This window comes from Geotrypetes seraphini, chromosome 8, assembly GCF_902459505.1.
Source record: "Geotrypetes seraphini chromosome 8, aGeoSer1.1, whole genome shotgun sequence".
NCBI lineage: Eukaryota > Metazoa > Chordata > Amphibia > Gymnophiona > Dermophiidae > Geotrypetes > Geotrypetes seraphini.
Window position 1 is genome coordinate 35,833,530 of NC_047091.1, and position 12,507 is coordinate 35,846,036.

A 12,507-nucleotide genomic window follows, 5' to 3' on the forward strand; every position below is an offset into this window, starting at 1 on the left:
CTACAGAACGAATTATTTTTTTTAACATGTATTGTTATGGGAAAACGCGTTTCACACAACGAACGTTTCACATAACAAACTTGCTCCTGGAACCAATTAAGTTCGTTGTGTGAGGCACCACTGTATACCCATTCGTAAAGTTAACCTCTACTGGTCTGGAGAAGCTAAAAGAAAGTAAATTAGCAGGTAAGAACCTAATTTCTCCTTATTAAGCAGTTTGATCTTCAGTAATTGTTCTTATTTTTTTTCACAGAAAAGGATGGAGTTTGGACTTTCTGTATTACAAATTGTTTGCTCTAATAGAATTAATTAAAACCTCATTTTTTTGTTTCTGATATCTTTAGTCACCTTTTCTCGGAGATGGTCAAAGTATTAACTCTTTATCCCAGGACAAGCAGGCAGCATATTCTTAACGTATGGGTGACATCACCGACGGAGCCCCGGTACGGACCTTTTTAACTAGAAAGTTCTAGTTGGCCGCACCGCGCATGCGCGGGTGCCTTCCCGCCCGACGGAGGAGTGCGTGGTCTCCAGTTTCTTCGTTTCCGCGGAGCGAAGAAGACGCATGTGCTTTCAACGGCCGTTGAAAACTCTATTTTTGCCTTCCCGCTCGCGATTTTTTGATCCCTTTTTGTTTTATATTTTGTCTTTAGACTTTAATTTCCTTTAAAAAAAAAAAAAAACCTCGTGTCTTTTTCTTTTGTTTTTTGCAGCCGGCCCCGGCGGGGCCTGTTGTAATCATACAAGCCTCCGGGTTTGATTTCGCGGAGGCCGTGTTTCCCTTCATGCCCCCCCAACCGGGCTTCAAGAAGTGCCAGCGGTGTGCACGCCCGATCTCTCTAACTGACCCACACAATTGGTGCCTTCAGTGTCTGGGTCCAGAGCATCGGGCTGATACCTGCACCCGCTGTGCTACTCTAAAGAAACGCACTCTTAAGAACCGGCAAATCCAACAAAATATCCTTTTCGGCACCGGTTCTGCCATGGATCAGGCCCCGACGTCGACGGCACCGCCTAAATCGGCACCGACCACATCGACACCGCCTGATCCTTCTTCGGGGTCGATAGCGCCAGGTAAGCCGGCTAAGAAGCCTTCCACTTCCCTAGAGCGCCCTCCAAGCACAGCGGCGACTCCGGTCCTTCCGGCGTCCCGCCGATCCCGCAAACGCTCCGCTCCGATCTCGGTGAGTGCCTCGTCATCGGCCTCCTCATCGCCGGAGCGTCGAGCAGCACCTATGGTACCGAAGAAAACTAAAACGGTACCGGTGCCCCCATTGGAGGACCGCATCTCGGCCATCCTCCAGGACAAACTACAGGAGCAGCTACAAAAGCAACTCCAACAGCTCCTTCCGACTATACTGGCACCGCTCCTTACGGTACCAGACCGGCCCGAGCCTCGCACCATTCCATCGGTGTCCACCCCCTCGGTACCGATGAACACTTCCATGCCGGTCTTATCTGCACAGCCTGAACTTCAGACTTGCTCGGCAGAGGACCCCTCCCGAGCCCGGGATCGACTCCGGTCTTCCCGGGACCGGGATCGGCACCATTCCTCCCGGGACAGGGATCGACGCCGGTCTTCATCTCCCGGCACCGTATCCATGCGCTCTGGCAAGTCCCTTTCTAAAACCCGCCATACTGAGCCTGCCATCAGGGACCCAGACTTATGGGAACAATCCCCACTCGGTACCGAGGAGGATGCCTCTTCTACAGATGAGGAACCCTCCATGACTGAAACCACTTCCAAGCCTGAGCAATCCTCCTTTACCAAATTCCTTCGGGAGATGTCTGCGGCTCTCTCGATACCACTTGAGTCCGACTCTAAGAAGTCCCAGGCCTTTTTAGATGCCTTGGACTTCGACCAACCTCCCAAGGAATTTCTCAAACTGCCCGTACATGATATCCTACGGGAAACGTTTTATAAAAATTTGGAAAATCCCCTTACTGTCCCGGGTGCCCCCAAAAAACTGGACAATTTATACCGGGTCATCCCTATTCCGGGATTTGATAAACCCCAATTGCCCCATGAGAGCCTCCTCGTAGAGTCCACTCTCAAAAAATCCCAGGGTTCCAGTGTCTATGCCTCCACCCCTCCTGGCAGAGAAGGGAAGACAATGGACAAATTTGGAAAGCGCCTGTACCAGAATGCCATGCTGGCTAACAGGGCAAACAACTACACCTTTCATTTTTCATTTTATATGAAACACCTGGTCCAACAACTTTCTGCTCTGCAAAAATATGTTCCTGAGCGTAAGGTCCCACTCTTCCAACAACAGATTTCCAACCTCCTCCAGCTCAGAAAATTCATGGTGCGCTCAATTTACGATTCCTTCGAGCTCACTTCTCGAGCTTCCGCACTGGCTGTGGCCATGCGACGCCTAGCCTGGCTGAGAGTGTCTGACCTTGATGTGAACCACCAAGACCGCCTCGCCAACGCACCCTGCCTTGGGGACAAACTTTTTGGGGAGTCTCTAGACTCCACAACACAAAAGCTTTCGGCTCATGAGACCAGATGGGACACCCTCATTAAGCCTAAAAAGAAGACTCCACCTGCGCGACCATACAGGCCTCAGTCCTCTTATCAACGTCGATTCTCTGCCAGACCGCTGAACCCTCCTCAGCAACAATCCCGCCGGCCTCGCCAACAACAACAACACACTCAGGCTCGTTCTCAGTCTCACCAGGCGACCAAGCCTCTCCCTCCGACTAAACCCCCTCAGCCCTTTTGACTCCTTTCTCCAGGGCATAGCCAGTCTCCAACCTTCCATGCCTCTTCCTCAACCTATCGGAGGCCGCCTCACCATCTTTCTACAACGCTGGGAGGCCATCACATCAGACCTGTGGGTTCTCAACATCATCCGTCACGGATACTCACTAAGGTTCCAGACTCTTCCCATAGATCATCCTCCCGTAGAGTCTGCTTCTCACTCCTCCCAAACTCCACTCCTCCTCAGGGAAGTCCAATCCCTTCTCCTCCTCAATGCCATCGAAGAAGTTCCACCAGACCAAAGAGGTCAGGGATTTTACTCCCGCTACTTCCTGGTACCCAAGAAAACGGGAGATCTACGTCCTATCCTCGACCTCAGGAACCTCAACAAGTGTTTGGTCAAGGAGAAGTTCAGAATGCTCTCCCTTGCCACGCTTTATCCTCTTCTATCTCAACACGACTGGCTATGTTCCCTGGACCTCAAGGAGGCCTACACTCACATTCCAATCCATCAGGCTTCCCGTCGCTACCTCCGATTCCAGATACAGAATCATCACTATCAGTACAAGGTGCTGCCCTTTGGTCTCGCATCATCACCCAGGGTGTTCACCAAATGCCTGATTGTGGTAGCGGCCTTTCTCAGGTCCCACAACCTACAAGTGTTCCCCTACTTGGACGACTGGTTGGTGAAAGCAACTACATCCCCACTTGTGCTGCAAGCCACTCATCACACCATCTCTTTCCTCCATCTCTTGGGGTTCGAGATCAATTATCCCAAGTCGCATCTGCTTCCCACGCAGCGCCTTCAGTTCATCGGAGCAGTTCTCGATACCAATCAGATGAGGGCGTTCCTTCCTGCCGACCGGCACCGGACTCTGCTTCACCTCTGCCGGCAGGTGCTCCTCCATCCATCCATCCCTGCTCGGCAGATGATGGTCCTTCTGGGCCACATGGCCTCGACAGTCCATGTGATTCCTCTGGCACGACTCCACCTCAGGATACCTCAATGGACCCTTGCCAGCCAATGGTCCCAGACCACGAATCTTCTTTCTCATCCCATCTCTGTGACATCGTCTCTTCAGCAATCTCTTCAATGGTGGTTGAACTCCTCAAATCTTTCCAAGGGCCTCCTCTTTCATCCCCCCCCTCATTCCATGATCATTACCACAGATGCCTCCCCCTATGCATGGGGGGCTCACTTAGGAGATCTCCGCACCCAGGGACTCTGGACCCCTCAGGAGCGTCAACATCACATCAATTTCCTGGAGCTCAGAGCCATGTTTTATGCCCTGAAGGCCTTCCAACACCTCCTCTACCCTCAGGTTCTTCTCCTGTGCACGGACAACCAAGTCGCCATGTACTACATAAACAAGCAAGGTGGCACCGGATCTCGTCTCCTTTGTCAGGAGGCCCTCCGGATCTGGACCTGGGCCACGGCCCGCAATCTTTACCTCAAGGCGGTCTATATCCAGGGCGAACAGAACTCCCTGGCCGACCAGCTCAGCCGCATCCTTCAACCTCACGAGTGGATTCTGGACCCTCCCACACTCCACTCCATCTTTGCTCGCTGGGGTACTCCGCAGGTGGATCTCTTTGCAGCTCCTCACAACCATCAGCTACCCCAGTTCTGTTCCAGACTCTTCTCTCCGCATCGTCTGGCCCCGGATGCATTCCTGCTCGACTGGACGGATCGGTTCCTCTATGCCTTTCCTCCACTGCCTCTGATGTTGCGGACCTTATTCAAACTCCGCAAGGACAGGGCCACCATGATTCTCATCGCTCCCCGGTGGCCCCGACAACACTGGTTCTCCCTCCTGCTTCAGCTCAGCTCCAGGGAGCCCATTCCTCTTCCTGTGTTTCCTACTCTACTTACGCAGCGGCATCAGTCTCTACTGCATCCCAATCTGTCTTCCCTCCACCTGACAGCTTGGTTTCTCTCGGGCTGACCTCTCCAGGGAATCTGTCCCAGCCTGTCCGTCGCATTTTGGATGCCTCCAGGAAACCCACCACGCTCCAATGTTACCATCAGAAGTGGACCCGGTTTTCCTCTTGGTGCCTCCTTCATCATCACAATCCCACCTCATTGGCGGTGGAGACCGTACTGGACTATTTGCTCTCTCTGTCCAATGCTGGCCTCAAGTCTACCTCAATCAGAGTTCACCTCAGTGCCATCACTGCTTTTCATGAGCCTATCCTCGGAAAACCTCTCACGGCTCACCCTCTGGTTTCCCGGTTCATGAGAGGCCTCTTCAACATCAAACCACCTCTACAGCCTCCTCCTGTCGTCTGGGACCTAAATGTGGTTTTGTCAGCCCTCATGAAACCTCCCTTTGAGCCTCTTGCTACTACTTCGCTCAAACTTCTCACATGGAAGGTGCTTTTCCTCATTGCCATCACCTCTGCCAGGAGGGTCAGTGAACTGCATGCACTTGTCGCCGACCCACCGTTCACTGTTTTTCACCATGACAAGGTGGTTCTGCGTACCCATCCTAAATTCCTTCCCAAGGTGGTTTCGGCTTTTCACCTCAACCAATCTATTGTTTTGCCTGTCTTCTTCCCGAAACCCCATTCTCATCCTGGAGAACAGGCTTTACACACACTGGATTGTAAACGTGCCCTTGCTTACTACCTTGACCGTACCAGGGCTCACCGTTCCTCTCCTCAACTTTTTCTGACCTTCGATCCCAACCGTCTGGGTCGTCCTGTCTCTAAACGAACGCTGTCCAATTGGCTTGCTGCCTGTATTGCGTTCTGTTATGCTCGGGCCGGCCTGTCGTTGGAAAGAGCTGTCACGGCCCACAGGGTCAGAGCTATGACTGCTTCTGTGGCTTTCCTCCGTTCCACGCCTATTGAGGAAATCTGCAAGGCGGCCACTTGGTCTTCAGTTCACACGTTCACTACTCACTACTGTCTGGATACCTTCTCCAGACGGGATGGACACTTCGGCCAATCTGTGTTACAAAATTTGTTTTCCTAATGGCCAACCATCCCCCCTCCCTCTCTGTTAGCTTGGAGGTCACCCATACGTTAAGAATATGCTGCCTGCTTGTCCTGGGATAAAGCACAGTTACTTACCGTAACAGGTGTTATCCAGGGACAGCAGGCAGATATTCTTACGACCCACCCACCTCCCCGGGTTGGCTTCTTAGCTGGCTTATCTTAACTGGAGACCACGCACTCCTCCGTCGGGCGGGAAGGCACCCGCGCATGCGCGGTGCGGCCAACTAGAACTTTCTAGTTAAAAAGGTCCGTACCGGGGCTCCGTCGGTGACGTCACCCATACGTTAAGAATATCTGCCTGCTGTCCCTGGATAACACCTGTTACGGTAAGTAACTGTGCTTTCATTACAGCTGCTTGTAAGGAAAGAACTGAATAACAGATGAAGTTGGTCCAGCAGAGATCTCTGCTCTTTTTTCTTAAAAAAAAAAGATGTATTTTATGGACTTGCCTTGGAGATCTTAAGGGGAAGATCATGTCTGATAGTGGCAATGTTGAACCCATAGGAAGTGATTTTATAAACCACCTCTACAGGTGAAAAGCAGATACATGTACAAGAAGGGCCAGGCCTAATAATATGCTAGGATTGCAGTTTGACCAGAGTGGCTATTTATATGCATATTTTATAAACATTCAGTCGAGATGCAATTTGTAGTATTTGTGCTAATTTATAAAGACAGGTAACTATTTGTCCTTATGGTGCTGGTTTGTCCTAATAATCTAGATGCCCTGTTATAAAACTACCTTCATAAAGTCCTGATACAGGAACATCACCCTGGTAACATGTTTTATCCCAGGACAAGCAGGCAGCATATTCTTTACGCATGGGTGACGTCACCGACGGAGCCCACGGTACGGACCTTTTTACTAGAAAGTTCTAGTTGGCCGCACCGCGCGTGCGCGAGTGCCTTCCCGCCCGACGGAGGAGAGCGTGGTCCCCAGTTTCTTCGTTTCCGCGGAGCGAAGAAGACGTGCGTTTTTCAACTCCGATTGAAATCCTCTTTTTGCCTTCCCGCTCGCGTTCTTTTTTCGTTTATTTACCTTCGGGTTCTTTTTTATTTCATTTCCAAAAAAAAAAAATATTTTCTTTTTGTTTCGTTTTTTGTCTTTGCCCCGGCGGGGCCTGTTGTCACGATCCAGGCCTCGGGGTTTGATTTTGCGGAGGCCGTGTTTCCATTCATGCCACCGCAGCCCAGTTTTAAGAAGTGCCAGCGGTGTGCACGCCCGATCTCCCTCACTGACCCACACAATTGGTGTTTACAGTGTTTGGGACCGGAGCATCGGGCGGACTCGTGCACCCGCTGTGCCACTCTTAAAAAACGCACTTTGAAGAATCGCCAAATCCAGCAAAGTCTGCTGTTCGGCACCGGCCCGACTATGGACTCGACTTCTTCAACTGCGGCACCATCGAAGTCGGCACCGACCACCTCGACACCGCCTGACATTACATCGGCGCCACCGGCGCCAGGTAAGCCGGCTAAGAAGCCTTCCACCCTTGAGCGCCCTCCCACCTCGGTGGCGACACCGGCTCTTTCGGCTCCACGCCGAACTAAAAAGCGCTCCGCTCCGATATCGGTGAGTGCCTCGTCATCGGCCTCCTCATCGCCGGAGCGTAGAGCGGCACCCATGGAACCAAAGCAGAAAAAAGTGGTTCCGGTGCCACCCCTGGATGACCGCATTGCGGCCATCCTCCAGGATAAGTTGCAGGAACAACTCCAAACGCAACTTAAACAGCTCTTGCCCTCTATCCTGGCACCGCTGCTTTCGGTACCAGACCGGCCCGAGCCCCACACCGTCCAACCGGTATCCACGCCATCGGTACCTATGGACCCCTCCATGCCCATTCTCTCGGCACCGCATATCCATGCCCATGCCGAGGCCGTCGCTCTGACGACATCCGATCCTCCTCGGGACCGAGCGGAACACCGGTCTTCCCGCAAACCTGACCGGCACCGTTCTTCCCGGGACCGAGACAGACACAGGTCTTCATCCCCTGGTACCGTCTCGGTACGCTCAGGCAAGTCTCGGTCTAAAGCTCATCATACCGAGCCTTCCACTCCAGTCTCTCGGCACGCACACACCGATGTCAGAGACCCGGACCTCTGGGAGGAATCTCCCCTCGGTACCGAGGAGGATGCATCGTCGTCGGACGAAGAGCCCTCGGCCCCCGATACCACATCTAAACCTGAGCAATCTTCTTTTTCAAAATTCCTCAGGGAGTTATCGGGGGCCTTATCTTTGCCTCTGGAATCTGATTCCAAGAAATCACAAGCTTTCCTGGAGGCATTAGATTTCGATCAACCCCCTAAGGAGTTCCTGAAGTTACCCGTGCATGACATCCTACGGGAAACTTTTTATAAAATTGGGAAAATCCATTAACTGTCCCTGGGGCACCCCGTAAACTGGATAGCCTTTACAGGGTTATTCCAATCCCGGGATTTGATAAACCCCAGCTGCCCCATGAATCTCTCCTGGTTGAGTCCACTTTAAAAAAGACTCAAGGCTCCAGTGTATATGCCTCTACCCCTCCTGGCAGGGAGGGCAAAACTATGGACAAGTTTGGCAAGCGGCTCTACCAGAATGCCATGCTTGCCAACAGGGCAAACAATTACTCTTTCCACTTTTCATTCTACCTGAAACATCTGGTAATGCAACTCTCCGCCATGCAAAAGTACATGCCGGAGCACAAGGTCCCACTATTCCAGCAGCACATCTCCAGCCTGCTTCAACTTAGAAAATTTATGGTACGCTCCATCTATGACTCCTTTGAGCTCACCTCTCGTGCATCTGCCATCGCTGTGGCCATGCGCCGCCTGGCCTGGCTCAGGGTCTCTGATCTGGATGTCAACCATCAGGACCGACTAGCCAACGCCCCATGTATGGGAGACGAATTGTTCGGAGAGTCTCTGGATACCACCACACAAAAACTCTCCGCCCATGAGACCAGATGGGATACTCTCATTAAACCAAAGAAGAAGGCCCCTCCTGCTCGGCCTTACAAACCACAGTCTTCTTACCAGCGCAGGTTCTCCGCTAGGCCGCTTAACCCGCCTTCACAGCAACCTAGGCGGGCTCGCCAACAACACCACAACCAGGCTCGTGCACAGTCTAATCAACCTGCCAAGCCTCTTCCTCCTGCCAAACCTTCTCAGCCCTTTTGACTCCTCTCTCCAGGGCTTAGCCAGTCTTCCACCCTCATTGCCTCTCCCTCAACCAATCGGGGGCAGGCTCCACATTTTTCTCAGCCGTTGGGAGGTCATCACATCGGACCAGTGGGTCCTCAACATCATCCGCCACGGCTACTCTCTCAACTTCCAGACTCTTCCACCAGACAATCCTTCCGTAGAGTCTGCTTCTCTTTCAACTCAAACCCCCCTCCTCCTGAGGGAGGTCCAATCCCTCCTTCTCCTCAATGCCATCGAAGAAGTACCTCTGGAACAAAGGGGCCGGGGATTCTATTCCCGTTACTTTCTGGTTCCAAAAAAGACAGGAGACCTACGTCCCATTCTCGATCTCAGGGACCTCAACAAATGTCTTGTCAAGGAGAAGTTCAGAATGCTCTCCCTTGCCACACTTTACCCTCATCTCTCTCAGAACGACTGGCTATGTTCCCTGGACCTCAAAGAGGCCTACACTCACATACCAATCAATCCAGCTTCACGTCGCTACCTAAGATTCCAGGTGCACCATCGCCATTATCAGTACAAAGTGCTACCTTTTGGCCTCGCTTCATCACCCAGGGTGTTCACCAAATGCCTCATTGTGGCGGCGGCCTTCCTCAGGTCTCACAACCTCCAGGTGTTTCCCTACTTGGACGATTGGTTGGTGAAAGCTCCTACGTCTCCGCTTGTGCTACAAGCCACTCATCAGACCATCTCTCTCCTCCACCTCCTGGGGTTCGAGATCAACTACCCCAAGTCGCATCTGCTTCCCACGCAGCGCCTTCAGTTCATTGGAGCAGTTCTCGACACCACACTAATGAGGGCGTTTCTCCCCTCCGACCGTCAGCGGAACCTGCTCCGCCTGTGTCGTCAGGTGCTCCTTCATCACTCCATTTCTGCCAGACAGATGATGGTCCTCCTGGGCCACATGGCCTCGACGGTGCATGTGCTTCCCCTGGCACGACTCCACCTCAGGACACCTCAATGGACTCTGGCCAACCAATGGTCGCAGACCTCGAATCTTCTTTCTCATCCCATCTCTGTGACATCGTCTCTTCAGCAATCTCTACAATGGTGGTTGAACTCCTCAAATCTTTCCAGGGGCCTTCTTTTTCATCTGCCCCCGCATTCCATGACCATCACCACGGATGCCTCCCCTTATGCATGGGGAGCTCACCTGGGAGACCTACGCACCCAAGGTCTTTGGACCCCGCAGGAGCGTCTTCATCACATCAATTTCCTGGAACTACGAGCCATGTTCTATGCTCTCAAGGCCTTCCAGCACCTTCTTTGCCCTCAGGTTCTGCTCCTGTGCACGGACAACCAAGTTGCCATGTACTACATCAACAAACAGGGCGGCACCGGATCTCGCCTCCTTTGTCAGGAGGCTCTTCGCATTTGGACCTGGGCCACGGCCCGCAGTCTCTTCCTCAAGGCTGTCTACATCCAGGGCGAACAGAACTCCCTGGCCGACAATCTCAGCCGCATCCTTCAACCTCACGAGTGGACTTTGGACCCTCCCACGCTCCACTCCATCTTTGCTCGCTGGGGCACTCCGCAGGTGGACCTATTCGCAGCTCCTCACAACCATCAGCTGCCCCAGTTCTGCTCCAGACTCTTCTCTCCTCATCGTCTGGCCCCGGATGCATTCCTTCTCGACTGGACGGATCGGTTCCTCTATGCCTTTCCTCCTCTACCTCTGATGTTGCGGACTTTATCCAAACTCCGCAGGGACGGAGCCACCATGATCCTCATAGCTCCCCGGTGGCCTCGTCAACACTGGTTCTCCCTCCTGCTTCAGCTCAGCTCCAGGGATCCCATTCCTCTGCCTGTGTTTCCTACTCTACTTACACAGCAACATCAGTCTCTACTACATCCCAATCTGTCTTCGCTCCACCTGACAGCTTGGTTTCTCTCGGGCTGACCTCTTCAGGAAATCTGTCTCAGCCTGTCCGTCTCATTTTGGACGCCTCCAGGAAACCGACCACCCTCCAATGTTACCATCAGAAGTGGACCAGGTTCTCCTCTTGGTGCCTCCGTCATCATCACAATCCCACCTCTTTAGCGGTGGAAACTGTTCTGGACTACTTGCTCTCCCTGTCCAACGCAGGCCTCAAGTCTACCTCTATCAGAGTCCATCTCAGTGCCATCACGGCTTTTCATGAACCTGTCTTAGGAAAACCTCTCACGGCTCACCCTCTGGTTTCCCGATTCATGAGGGGCCTCTTCAACATCAAACCACCTCTGAAGCCTCCTCCGGTCGTCTGGGACCTGAATGTGGTTTTATCTGCCCTCATGAAACCTCCCTTTGAGCCGCTTGCCACAACTTCGCTCAAATTTCTGACATGGAAGGTTCTTTTCCTCATTGCCATCACCTCTGCCAGGAGGGTTAGTGAGCTTCATGCACTGGTTGCCGATCCACCGTTCACTATTTTTCACCATGACAAGGTGGTTCTGCGCACCCATCCAAAGTTCCTTCCAAAGGTGGTCTCAGCTTTTCACCTCAACCAGTCCATTGTGTTGCCTGTTTTCTTTCCGAAACCTCATTCACATCCCGGAGAACAGGCATTGCACAGTCTTGACTGCAAGCGTGCCCTGGCTTACTATCTTGATCGTACAAGGGCTCACCGCTTGTCCCCTCAGCTCTTCCTGACCTTCGACCCAAATCGTTTGGGTCGACCGGTCTCTAAACGGACGCTATCCAACTGGCTTGCAGCTTGCATCGCGTTCTGTTACGCTCGGGCCGGTCTGTCACTAGACGGCGCTGTCACGGCCCACAGGGTAAGAGCTATGGCCGCTTCTGTTGCTTTCCTCCGTTCCACACCCATTGAGGAAATCTGCAAGGCGGCCACCTGGTCCTCAGTTCACACATTCACTACTCACTACTGTCTGGATGCTTTCTCCAGACGGGATGGGCACTTCGGCCAATCTGTACTTCAGAATTTATTTTCCTAATGGCCAACCATCCCTCCTCCCTCTTTGTTAGCTTGGAGGTCACCCATGCGTAAAGAATATGCTGCCTGCTTGTCCTGGGATAAAGCACAGTTACTTACCGTAACAGGTGTTATCCAGGGACAGCAGGCAGATATTCTTACGTCCCACCCTCCTCCCCGGGTTGGCTTCTTAGCTGGCTTATACTAACTGGGGACCACGCTCTCCTCTGTCGGGCGGGAAGGCACTCGCGCACGCGCGGTGCGGCCAACTAGAACTTTCTAGTAAAAAGGTCCGTACCGTGGGCTCCGTCGGTGACGTCACCCATGCGTAAAGAATATCTGCCTGCTGTCCCTGGATAACACCTGTTACGGTAAGTAACTGTGCTTCACTGTGGTTACTGCACAAATGTTCATGTTCCGAATATGTCTCATACTGTGGTTTTGTCATGGTCAGCTTTCATTGCAGAACCAAGATCTGATGGAGAAACACCTGACATTACAGGAGCGGCTACGACAGATTGACCACAAAACACTGCTTTTAGGTGAATCTGGCCAGCTCACATTGCAGCTTCATCAGGAGCTGGTTCGCTGCCTTCAAGATCTACAGTCTGTCTGCAGCGTTGTAACACAGCAGGCTCAGGGCAAAGATCCCAACCTCTCACTGCTTTTGGGCATACACTGTGAGTACCATTTAGAGCCTCACATCTT

General features: G+C 52.6%; 1 protein-coding gene across 3 annotated transcripts in view; it reads left to right on the forward strand.

Annotated features, from left to right (window-relative positions):
• CEP85 (centrosomal protein 85) overlaps nt 1-12,507 on the forward strand; it is a 114,796-nt gene that overhangs the window by 98,923 nt on the left and 3,366 nt on the right. For all 3 annotated transcript variants that reach the window (XM_033957478.1, XM_033957477.1, XM_033957476.1), the window contains one exon: nt 12,254-12,479. In XM_033957478.1, the coding sequence (XP_033813369.1) occupies nt 12,254-12,479 (226 nt within the window). The remainder of the gene's footprint in view (nt 1-12,253; nt 12,480-12,507) is intronic.